General features: G+C 41.1%; 1 protein-coding gene, 1 long non-coding RNA gene and 1 pseudogene across 13 annotated transcripts in view; 1 reads left to right on the forward strand and 2 right to left on the reverse strand.

Annotated features, from left to right (window-relative positions):
* The window catches only part of LOC309656988 (glucocorticoid-induced transcript 1 protein-like), a gene marked incomplete at its 5' end in the record, with an annotated part of 100,198 nt that extends 92,374 nt beyond the window's left edge, over positions 1 to 7,824 (reverse strand). The window contains 3 exons of the mRNA XM_082453982.1: positions 6,674 to 6,937; positions 7,031 to 7,562; positions 7,696 to 7,824. Of these exons, the coding sequence (XP_082310108.1) occupies positions 6,768 to 6,937; positions 7,031 to 7,562; positions 7,696 to 7,824 (831 nt within the window). The 3' untranslated portion in view covers positions 6,674 to 6,767. The remainder of the gene's footprint in view (positions 1 to 6,673; positions 6,938 to 7,030; positions 7,563 to 7,695) is intronic.
* LOC309658226 overlaps positions 1 to 12,774 on the reverse strand; it is a 477,715-nt gene that overhangs the window by 377,614 nt on the left and 87,327 nt on the right. The window lies entirely within an intron of this gene.
* LOC309656989 (dipeptidase 2-like) overlaps positions 8,049 to 12,774 on the forward strand; it is a 9,804-nt pseudogene continuing 5,078 nt past the window's right edge. Inside the window, exon 1 of the transcript XR_014268304.1 lies at positions 8,049 to 8,201. The product of XR_014268304.1 is annotated as a dipeptidase 2-like (transcript). The remainder of the gene's footprint in view (positions 8,202 to 12,774) is intronic.

Consider the following 12,774-nt stretch of genomic DNA (forward strand, 5'->3'; position numbering starts at 1 on the left):
GAATAACAAAGTCATTAGTATATACTTCTTGGCAGATTATTAGCTGTATGTGGAAGCTTTGATAAAACAGGCTTTTAGCAATGTTTTAAATTTCAGATTTAAGAAAAATCCTCTCCTACTCGCCATTTGTTGAACACTGCCGTTTATTTCCATTGTTATTCATTGCCATGGAGCCCAATTACTCCTTTGATTTCTTATTCACATTTAGTCCACAGTATCACAAATAAAAATCACAAGGATACCATTACCCTTCAACACTTCCCCAATGTATAAATCCTAATTTGCATTAAATCCTTGAAGCAACATACATTGCAGTGAATGAAACGTCCTTCTGTAAAAAGTACTGTAAATAATGAAAGAATTTTTAGCTCAATATATATACACGACTTTACATACAGTTAAACTGACCAAGGTGCTTTTATGCACCCTAGGTATACAATATTCAATATGCTTAGAATAATAGTTATTTGAAAGGAATATAATCTTTGAACATAAAACAGTTTAAGAATAAAAAACTTCTATATATTCACTTACCTATTTTGCTACTGACCCACGGATGGAGAAATTTTACGTCCATAATTAATGGGAAAATTTAGTTAATGAACGCTGCTGATACTTAGTGTAGTTCTCAAAGGCTGAAAACCTTTCCCAAAAATCAGTATCTGAAACCTGTCTCTTTAGGAAAAACAGTCAAAGCTTTAACTGTTTTCAGTCTAGTATAAGAAAGCTTTGAAACAAGTTAACTCTAAGCACTCAAGGAAAACTATTTTTAAAAGGGGGGGGACAAGAGGAGGACCTTAATTTTCAACAATATCGGCCTGAGAAGTAACTTTATAAGAGAATGTCTGAGTATCTTTAAAAAGAGAGAAAAAAAGTAATTTAAAATGTTGGAAGTCCACAAACTGAGCATAGCAGTAAAAAGGACTCGAGGGAAAATTTAATGAAAAATAAAAAACTGAAAGCAAATTATTTGATCAAAACACAGACACACACACACACATACATGCACACACACTGCAGGCAGTCATTCAGCATTATATGCTAGCTGGCTTTGTATTTTCTTTTAAAATGTAATCATGACTTCTTAATGTATAAAATAAGGCTCTCAAGGTACTCATGAAAAATTCTTATCAAATTTCACTCTAGAGTTAGTGATATTAGGCATGTTAAATCAGGAATCAACACATGCTATTTTCCATAGCAGGAACTATATAAATTACAAGCTCTTCCATGTTTTTGTTATTAGGTTTGGTACACTTAAAAATAAGCGGTATTCTACATCGAGTGCTCTAACGCAACGGTTTTTATATCTTTCAGAATTTATAATTCATCTCCATGCTCAATCCTTACAAAAAAACACAAAAGCACCTGCAATTGCTATTTACTGTCTAGCACAATAAAATTGTATTTGTTCTGTTTTTGAATTCATAGGTTTTGCTTTATGAAGTTTTCAGAAAGAAGCAACTTTATTATATTTTCATTGTTACTCATGATTTTAGCTTAAAGATCATTAATTTTAACACAACATCCTGCTATATTCTCATTTGGGTTGTTCTATTTATCTCAAAGGTAGACTTATGTATTACCATTACAAAACAATAACTATCTGCATAATACTTCATGATTTTACATCTATTAAAAACACATCACAGGGAGCCTGAGGATGCATTCAGTAGCTTGTCATTCACCACTTCAAGACCCTTCAGAACTAAACAAGGGGGAGGGTGACATTTTGCTAAAGGAAGAAGAAATGAATATAAATAAGAAACTCTGAAGTTTTAAAAATAGAAAAGAAAATTTTAAAAATGCAAACAAAAATATGATCATATGCATAAACAAGATAATTTCAATTTTTAAAACTCCATGTTCTCTATACAGAGCAAGGTGTTTGGAGATGTATGTATCTTCTATTATGATACCCATTGAAATTATCTAAAACTGTGCTACAAAAATAAAGAAAATTACCATCTTCTTGCTAAATTTTATAAATATCATATTAAAATTGTGCCTAGTTACATAATTCAGCTTTTCCTCAGCCTTGTGAAATAATCTGAGTATCATTTCTTTATTATTCTAGACTTAACCCTATAAATGTGCATATTATACTACAAAGCTACAGTAATCAAGACAATATGGTGCTGGCACAAAAACAGAAATATAGATCAATGGAACAAGATAGAAAGCCCAGAGATAAACCCATGCACCTATGGTCAACTAATCTATGACAAAGGAGGCAAAGATATACAATGGAGAAAAGACAGTCTCTTCAATAAGTGGTGCTGGGAAAACTGGATAGCTACATGTAAAAGAATGAAATTAGAATACTCCCTAACACCATACACAAAAATAAACTCAAAATGGATTAGAGACCTAAATATAAGACTGGACACTATAAAACTCTTAGAGGAAAACATAGGAAGAACACTCTTTCACATAAATCACAGCAAGATCTTTTTTGATCCACCTCCTAGAGTAATGGAAATAAAAACAAAAATAAACAAGTGGGACCTAATGAAACTTCAAAGCTTTTGCACAGCAAAGGAAACCATAAACAAGACGAAAAGACAACCCTCAGAATGGGAGAAAATATTTGCAAATGAATCAACGGACAAAGGATTAATCTCCAAAATATATAAACAGCTCATTCAGCTCAATATTAAAGAAACAAACACCCCAATCCAAAAATGGGCAGAAGACCTAAATAGACATTTCTCCAAAGAAGACATACAGACGGCCACGAAGCACATGAAAAGATGCTCAACATCACTAATTATTAGAGAAATGCAAATCAAAACTACAATGAGGTATCACCTCACTCCTGTTAGAATGGGCATCATCAGAAAATCTACAAACAACAAATGCTGGAGAGGGTGTGGAGAAAAGGGAACCCTCTTGCACTGTTGGTGGGAATGTAAATTGATACAGCCACTATGGAGAACAATATGGAGGTTCCTTAAAAAACTAAAAATAGAATTACCATATGACCCAGCAATTCCACGACTGGGCATATACCCAGAGAAAACCGTAATTCAAAAAGACACATGCACCCGAATGTTCATTGCAGCACTATTTACAATAGCCAGGTCATGGAAGCAACCTAAATGCCCATCAACAGACGAATGGATAAAGAAGTTGTGGTACATATATACAATGGAATATTACTCAGCCATAAAAAGGAACGAAATTGAGTCATTTGTTGAGACGTGGATGGATCTAGAGACTGTCATACAGAGTGAAGTAAGTCAGAAAGAGAAAAACAAATATCGTATATTAATGCATGTATGTGGAACCTAGAAAAATGGTACAGATGAGCCAGTTTGCAGGGCAGAAGTTGAGACACAGATGTAGAGAATGGACATATGGACACCAAGGGGGGAAAACTGCGGTGGGGTGGGGATGGTGGTGTGCTGAATTGGGCGATTGGGATTGAAATGTATACACTGATGTGTATAAAATTGATGCCTAATAAGAACTTGCAGTATAAAAAAACAAACAGAACAACTAATACTAAACTTTCATTGGGCTATTTGTATGGAAATATGTTAATATAAATGTTTCAGACATTACATGAAATTTCTAAAAATCTTATATGTTCTGGTATAATGTTATAAGTCATAATCCTAGTTATTACTTTAAAATGTATATCTCAGAAATAACTAATTTTCTTGTCAACTGCATTATTATGAACTTTCATCAAATCTTTAACCGTGGTCATTTTTAAGTCTTTTGTCATTTACAGACAGTTCTGGGTGTACTCTGATGATTTTGCAAATATGTTCCTATAAAAGGGTTTCATCTTCAAGAAAGTCATGGAAAAGACTCTGACAAGTACAGGTTTCTGGTAACTGACTGTACTGCTGAACTGAATGAATAAGCATTTTCAGAACTCTAATGAAAAACTGATGAACTCATAAAAGTGCTAACAAAAGATCAAGATGAAAAAAAAAATTAATTACATGGGACTGAGTGAACTGATGAGGATGAGTATAATTTTTGTGACTTTCTGTCTGAATTAAAAAAAAAAAAAATCCCACAAGGACTCAGAGGCAAAGAATATACAAATCAATTTTCACTGCAAAGTAAAGGAGCTGTTACAGTGGAGGATTACTGGACTGAATGTCAATATTATGACATAGTATGAGTGTGTTTCATGTTTGGTAATTGCAATCATTGTTGCTTTTGTTGTGGTTATCCATGTACAATGCTTGGTGTCAGTCTATTTATCTCTTGTAAAAATAAAATACAGTGTGTGTGTGTGAAGAAAAAAAAAAAAAAAAGAATGTTTCAGAGGGAGATAATAATGATCTAACATGTTAAGAAATTACACTGTCTCATAACTTGTTTTTGGTAAAGCAATTACAAAGAAAATTGTTTACATCTTCTGTATTCTCTTCCATAACCACCAGTCCAGATAAAAAAAATACTGAATGCTGTTATGTCACCTCTAGTCCAAATGCTCATAGCACTTGAAGCTTTTTGTAAGCAATATGCTTCTATACTAAACACATATCCCTGAGCCACTACCTACCTAATTTAACAGTTTTAAATGTAGTTTCAAATGCAGCGTAATACCATCTTAAACACACACACACACGGAGTGTGCAGAAAAGGAAGGAGGTGGAGAGCCAGAAATGGAGCACGTTGTTGTTTTTCATTCATGCAGTATAGTGACGTCAGTGTCTGCAGCAGCAGCAGCGGCAGGAGCCTTGACCTGTGGAGGCTACAATCCACTGAAGTCAGAACCTTGCAGAATTCAAAAGAAACTGAGTAGATAATTGTTTGAAAAATTGTTCAACTGTTCATAGCATGAATTCTAAATAGATAAGTAAAAAGAATAGATTAGTTGTATCGTTTTAACTTAGGTAGAGAGGAGCAAGGTGGGATGTGGAGAAGTAACAGAAAGGTTAATATCATCAGGGAACCGGGGGCAGAAGAGCCTACATTCAAAATCATTTCAATGTAAGAAACTGACAAAACCACCTGGTGTTAAAAACAGCAGAAAGGCCTCTTCTATTCCCAATACAAGCTCTCTGATGCAAATCTGTCTCCTGAACAACCAGACTCAGAGAAGTGTTTTCACCATGATTGCGTTAAAATTGCATTCAACTCAGATGTGACATACTACAACAAAGAGGCCAGTTTAAGCCTGGTCACAAATTTCATTAAAACTACTTGATGATGGACCTTGTAATTCCTAAGCAATTAAGACTTCTGAAGGATGCAGAAAAACAAGTTGCACTAAGAACTGTTGTAAGATGTGTTTATCAACAAAAGGGGAGGAGGTACTAGATGACCAATATATTGTTGCAGCAATTGCTGAAACTACTCACTATGCCCACAAAACCCTCTGAACACAGTCTTTCTGCAGTGCTTATTTTATGGCTCTTACATTAGTCCCTAAAAGAAAATCCCAAAACTCAATTTATGTACTGTTGAAACTAAATCACTCAAAAATTTATGTAACTGCTGCCTTCTTTTCATTCTGTTACCTCTCATTTCATACAGTTCTAGAAAATGTGCAAAGGAGTTGCATATGGCATTAATCTGCTAGAAAACGGTGGCCTTTTCTATAAAATACAGCCAAAGATGTGTGTTCAGTTGTGGTCATTATTAGGGCGATCACGTTGTTTTCATTCACTCATTCAGGATTTGCTGGAGGATGTCAGTTTCTGCAGCGGGCTTGACATGGGGGAGGAGTGGGGGAGCAAATTCCTTCCGGTGCATTATGATTACAGGATGCATTTCTCGGTGCTCCTGGACACATACCACTGCACTACATCCTACCCTGCCTCACCATCAAGTGGTCTGAAAACAAGGGCCTTAGCAACATGCTAATTACAGGTCAGAAATATTAAAACAAAACACCAAAACTGCAATCTATCTTAACACAGTCACTTTCTCCAAGTCTAAGACCTTCATCAAGAAAACTCCATTAAAAAAATTACACACACCCCATAAACATTGCACAGGCTCCACAGTGATTCCCTTCCAAGCAGAGATTTTCCCCTCGGTATGATCCGTTCTCTGCACAACGCAGCAGCAGCATCTGTAGCCCTAGCGTGGCATCTAATAACATGAGCTCCTCCTCCCTCCCTTATGAGCTTTACATCCCTGTTTTGGCTAAACTTCCTTTTCTCCCCCAGGACTAAACTAGATCATTCACCGTGTCCCTAAACATAAACCAAACCACACCAAAACACAAAACATTAAGGGAAGCCGACAGCATCCACCAGCTCACCATGACCTTTGACACCTAAGAAAAACGAAACTTGAGATCCTTTAACAGCTCAACTGAACTGTTAAGTGTACTTAAAAATAGAAGGGAAAAAGGAGCACACTCCACAAATAGGTCCTTAGAAATTTACCATGAAAGTCTTGAGTTGGGCATAAACTGTTTCCAGTGCAGTACCGCCCTGATGCATGTGACTATATAGAGAAAAGAGGGAGCCCCCCCCCCCAAAAAAAAGCCAAACCAAACACTATACACTTCAATTGCACATCCAAAACTGTCCCGTCTACACGCCCAACAGGATATCCTTACATCATAACTGGTGCCTCCACCTCCCCACCCCCCCAAAAAAAAAAAAAAAATTATCCCGGTATGCACAGACACGTTATAGGAACTTTGTAGGAAAGCACAAAGAGGCTGTACAGATTACAACCACCACTTTACCTGCTGCCGGAGAGTTTGTGTGCGTGTTGTTTTTAAGTGTTTCGCCCAGCTCCTCCTTCCCCCACTACAAACAGCAAACACATGAGTGAGCTAATCAGCTCTTAAACTGAAAAACCTTTCGATCCAGGCGAGTGATGGAAGATAAAAGCTGAGGGGCGGCAGGAGGGTCAAATAAAAGTTGCTCCGCAGTTCGCTCATCCAAGCCCCGCAGCGACCGCAGACGGGTGAGGTTCCCAAAGCCACTTTCACACCTTCCATAATGCACTAGCAAAGAGAAGCCCGGAGAGGCTGAAGTTTCCATGGAGGGCACCGTCGGGGAGACGCAGCCCGGGAGGACGCAACGGTTGGGCTCGCTACCTCTGCACACGGGCGAGCGGGGGCTCCGGCGCTCAGGTGAGTGGCTCCTCCGGTGGCTCTCTGGGGACCGTCTCGGGCGGCCCATGGCCCGCAGCGCCTGCTCGGTCGGGGCCGCGGTCGGCGGCGGCGTCGGGCCGGGCGGGCTGGGGCCGCGAGCTGCCTCGGGCCCCGGGAGGCTGCCCAGCGAGGCGGCGGCGGCGGGCGGGCGCGTGGGACTGTGTCGGCTGCCCCGCAGGAGCTGGTAGGGCACCGTGGCGCGGATGGGCTGCAGCAGCCGGCCGGCTCCCGCAACCGGGGCGCAGTTCACGCCGCCGCCGCCGCCGCCGCCACCACCGCCGCCCGCACCGTTCCCGCTCCCGGCGGCGGGGAACCCGCGGCGCTGCGCCGCATCCTCTGCGGCGGGGGATGAGGAGTCTGAGAGGAACTGGAAGAGGAGGAGGCAGTGCACATGGTGGCTCCGCGGGCCCTGGACGATGCCGGCCAACACCGAGGCGCGGAGCGGGAGGCGAGCGAGCGTGTGGGAGCCGGCGCGCTAGTGCGTGCGAGTGTGTAAGGGGGAGGGGCGGGGGAGATCGTGGAGGGGGAGGAGTCTCTCGGCTCCCCCTGCGCAACGCGCACCCCCGCCGCCTCAGCGAGGGGGGGAGGGGAAGGCTGCGAAAACGAACATCCAACGGCCCCAACCACCCGACCGGGCTGGGTGTGGCGGTTACGGCCGGGGCCGCGAGGAGCCCGGAGCCGCCGCCGCCGCCGCCCCGGGCCTCGCGCTGACACGGGAAAGGGGCAGCCGCCGGCATCACGCAGACGCGCGGGGCTGCACGCGCACGAGAGCCCGGCAGCTGCAGGGAGGGCCGGGATCCCTGCTTCTGGGGACCTGGTAGGGGGAAAGGGCCTCGAGGTGCCTGGCTGAACGCGGAGCCGAGCCACCGCCTCCTCTACCCGCTCCTCACTCCATAAGGCACCTAACCCCGCAACCCGTACCCCGCCCCCTGCACCGCCTCCCGGCGCTCGGGGCGGGCAGATGACGCAACGAGAATTCCCATTGTCTCCGTCACTCTCCACCAGAACGCGAGTGATTGGTTTCCGGGTAGGAGTGAGAGGAGCACCGGCCAACGAAAGTGGGCGTCCTACTTTGGAGGCGGGATACGAAGGAGCGAAGGCGGAGAAAGGGGCTGTGCGTTCAAAGAGGGGCGTGAGAGTTGACAGGCTTTGAGGTGAGAGGGGGACCGTGATTGGGCTGCCCTGGGACAGTGGGTCCGTGTGTGTCCTGCGCGTACCCCGACACCCACAGACACGCACGCCCACGGAAGCAGGTTGTGAGGGCTCCACCCTCCCGGGCCGTTTGTACCACTTGAGACAGAGGATACATCAGGCAAACTTGACTTTGCAAGTACACCTGTTCTGGTGGTGGGATGTTTGAGAAGAATCCATCCCTTGCCCACTAATTTTAGTAATCTGAGTTTTTGTGTTGAGTAGACTAATCAAAAGAATGTAAGGCCATCAGAAGCAATGTCTGGGGGTTGGATTGAACCCTGGGTGGATACTTTTACAGTTATCCTATGGAGTGAAAAGAGATCATCAAATCTTCTGTTCCAAGACAATAACTCTGAATTGCAGGGGTCAACAAGGACTTGTCCATCATTGCACCGTCAGTTAAATGGAGGTGTGATGGAGGGCACGCCCTGTTGTCTTTTCCCAGAAGCAGATGGCCTCTTGGGAGACATAATACCAGACTTGATGTAATAATCCACTGGGGTAAATTTAGTTTTTATTCTGCGGTGGAACTTAAGAGAAACTAAGATTTTGGATGACTGTCAGGAACCGAAGTTTACCCCACAGTAAACCAAGGTTTGAAACATTAAGCAGGAACAATTGATTGAAGGGTCCACATCAGGTACCCTCCATTCGTTTCCATGAGAGAAAAAAGAAGTGGGAGATCAGATTGGTCTACTCTTGGTGTCTGCCCACACTGACAAGCTTCCTCTGATTTCAGGCACTAAATGCAGGGGTCAGTTTCACTTAGAGGAGCCATCCCTCTCAGCTTCATTGTGCCCTCAGAACAGAAAGCATAGTAGGTTCTGTAAAAAGTGGATGAAACCACTTTTTCTGTAAAATGCAAGAATTGCACCCATGAATACTAGTGACAGTTCCTCACTTTATCACATAGTAGAATAACAGCTAACATTTACTGAGCATTTCATGTGTCAGCCACTGTTGTAAGAATGTTTTATGTGTTAATTCCTTCAATCCTCCTATAATCCACAAGGTACGATACTACTATTATCCCCATTGTGTTCACATGTATTTGCTTTCCAGAATAACATATATTAAATATAAATGTAGTAAAAACTTTACTCTTTTCAATTCAGTGTAATTGACCTATTGTGTTATTTTTTCCATCTAAAATGAAAGATTTCCTCATTCATTAGGAAATTGCCTTCCTTCATGGGGAAAAAGAATGATAAATGGCTTCTTTCTGATGACTTTTTCAGAATATCAAGAACAAAAATTGACGGATTAAAATATGTGAAGTGTTTAAAAATGCTGGTAAATTGCCAAGTTGTCGATTTGATTACAGCATGGTTTCAAAATAGAAATGTTATCTCTGGCCACTCCTAAATATAAGTATGTAACGAACCCAACACTTTAGATTACAGTAATTCTAAATTTATACCAAGCCACAGTCCTAATGATCAATACCTGATTTGGATCTAAAACAACCTACCTAGCCATGTGTTAAAGTCTTTCTGTGTTTGTTCAAAACTGCCAACGCCAACTTAAATCAGACAACCAAAACAAATCTAAATGACGCACACAGAGAACTAGTATGATCTTAAAATACTATTTTCAGTTGCTCATAAGTCACCATGACCTATTTGGAGGTTCAATCACCTTCTCTTTACTAAATATATCTTGGTTGCCTCTTAAACCTTTGTTCTCATGAAATAAATACTGATCTTTATGTGTAAGGAATTCAGTCTCCAAACAAATCAAAGGTGGGCTAAAATCAACTAAACCCAGTATTGGCTTTCCAATGTCCATTTGTTGAGTTCTTAACAGTATTTTATTCTTAGTGAGTTTGGGAGTGGGCTCCAAGGGTATGAAAAGAAGCTTTAGGAAAACATACCCCTCAGTAAATTGGGACCCCCCCCCCTTAGAAGGAAGTGTGGATTGCTGGGCGAGAAGAGCATTGTTACCCGACTGTGCTAGCTATGGGATGGCTAGGTCCCGTGCAGATTATCGCTATTTGTTGCATATAAGTGTAACAGTCCCTGGAAATTCTATATATGTTAATGTTGGTAATGACCTCTTTACTATGTTGACCCACCTAGAAGAAGACAACACTGAAAGCGCAATTTGGTGGCATGGGAAACACCTTTGTTCTCAGTAACCCGCGTCTTGGCTGTTTGTGGAACAAGATTCCACCGTTAGCTAATCTGAAGTAGAACGATTACACTTACTTCTTGGTTCATGTATGGTAATGGACTATACTTTAGGTTGCATTAAAACTTGGAATCATTGGCTACCTCTGATTAATATGTAGCCCCATGTGAAGAGAGAATGAGATAACTAACGGGCCTACAGAGCTACCAAAACCTCCCTCTTCTAGTTTCATCCAGGTTTGCCAGGGGATGCATCCAAGCCCCAACCAAATCTAAGAGGCAGTCCAGGCTGTCAGTATCAGAAATGAGGTCACGGCTGAGAGAGAACACTAAACAGATCTGCACTGATGTTCATCTTCAGCTGATTAAACTCTCTTGTAGGTGGATTCTTTAGAGCAGCAACAAAAAGAGCCTTGCCTGAATTTTTGTCCCTGGCAGATGCTTACAGTAAAACTCCTTACTGCTTGTGACAGGCTACGTGCACCTTTGCACTAGGTGTTCCCTCTGCCTGAGCAATTCCTACCCCAGTTACCCACATGGCTTGCTCCCTCATTTCCTCCAGGTCTTCACTCAGATGTCATCACCTTCACAATGAAAGCTTTTCTGAAAACTCTTTTTTAAAATTGCAAGCACCCCCTAGATGTTCCCTACTCTCTTCCTTTTTTTTTCCCCAGAGCACACATCACCACCCACCTATTGTATATTTTAATTATTTTTTGTTCTGTCCGTGTAGAATGTAAGAGCCATGAAGGCAAGACTTTTTATCTGTTTTATTACTGCTGACTCTCCACAATAGTGCTTGGTACCTGGTAGACAATATTTGCTCAGTGTTGTTGAAAAGAGTAGCAAATTTTAACCAGTGCTTGTCCCATGAACTAAACTGTGCCTTTCATCAGAAAAAAAAAAAAAAGGATAATAAGAAGTATATCAATGTTGCAAAGACATAGCCACAGAGTAGAAAAATGTTCCATGTGGCTTTTTAAACTAAACAGATATTCGCACTGGGGCCAGCATTCAAAAGGGAAGCATATCTTGTATTATGATCCTTATACAGGCAAAGTGAAAAATACTAGTCCTAAGAGGGGTGGGATAGGGAGGGTGGGAGGGAGGGTGACGCGAGAGGGAGGAGATATGGGAACATATGTATCTGTATAACTGATTCACTTTGTTATAAAGCAGAAACTAACACCATTGTAAAGCAATTATACTCCAATAAAGATGTTTAAAAAAAAAATACTAGTCCTAGTGGCTCTTGGAGGCTCATCAGATGTTGAAAATGGAAACTGAAATTGGTAATGGAGAAAAGGCAGTTGAAATTTGCAGGAAAAAAAAATAACCAACTGAAACTGACAGAGAAGGACAGTTGAGGAGGATCCCTTACAGAGTGACATCTGCTGATGTGTAGTTAGTTCTATCTCTCTGTTAGGAGCAATTCTCAAGAGGCCTGTGTAAGGAAACTGAAAAATATATATATTTAATTAAGTAGAAAGGAACATTTCATGTAAATAATAAATATTTTACTTTGTTTCTTTCCCCCCCCAGCTTTATTGAGATGTAATTGACATAAAAGATTGTGTAAGTTGAAGGCGTGTAATGTAATGATTTGATATGGGTATTTAGTGCAAAATGATTAACACGATAAGGTTACTTAACACATCCATCACCTCACATAGTTATAAACCTTTTTTATGATGAGAACTTTTAAAATCTATTCTCTTAGTAGCTTTTAAATATACAATATACTGTCGTTAACTATAGTCACCATGCTGTACATTACGTCCCTGAACTTATTCATCTTATAACTTGAAGTTTGTACCATTGACCACCCTCACCCATTTCTCCCACTCCCCAGCCCCTGCTCCTATTCTCTGTTTATGTGAGTTTGGATTTTTTTCGATTCCACATGTAAGTGAGATCATATAGTATTTGTCTTTCTCCATCTGACTTACTTCACGTATCATAATGCCCTCAAGGTTCATCCATGTCATCACAAATGGCAGGATTTCATTCTTTTTATGGCTGAATAATATTCCATTGTGTATATATACCACAATTTTTTTCCATTCATCCATCAGTGGACACTTGGGTTATTTTCATATCTTGGCTGTTGTAAATAGTGCTGCAATGAACATGGGAATGCACATATCTCTTTGAGATATTGATTTCATTTCCTTCAGATATATACCCAGAAGTGGAATTGCTGGATCATATGGTAGTTCTATTTTTAAGTTTTTGAGGAACCTCCATAATGTTCTACATAGTGGCTGCACGAGTTTACAATCCCGTCAACAGTGCACAAGGGTTCCCATGTCTCTATATCCTCACCAGTACTTATTATTGCTTAACTTTTTGATAATAGCCATT

Source organism: Balaenoptera physalus (assembly GCF_965194825.1).
Source record: "Balaenoptera physalus genome assembly, chromosome: 3".
In the NCBI taxonomy this organism is placed as follows: domain Eukaryota; kingdom Metazoa; phylum Chordata; class Mammalia; order Artiodactyla; family Balaenopteridae; genus Balaenoptera; species Balaenoptera physalus.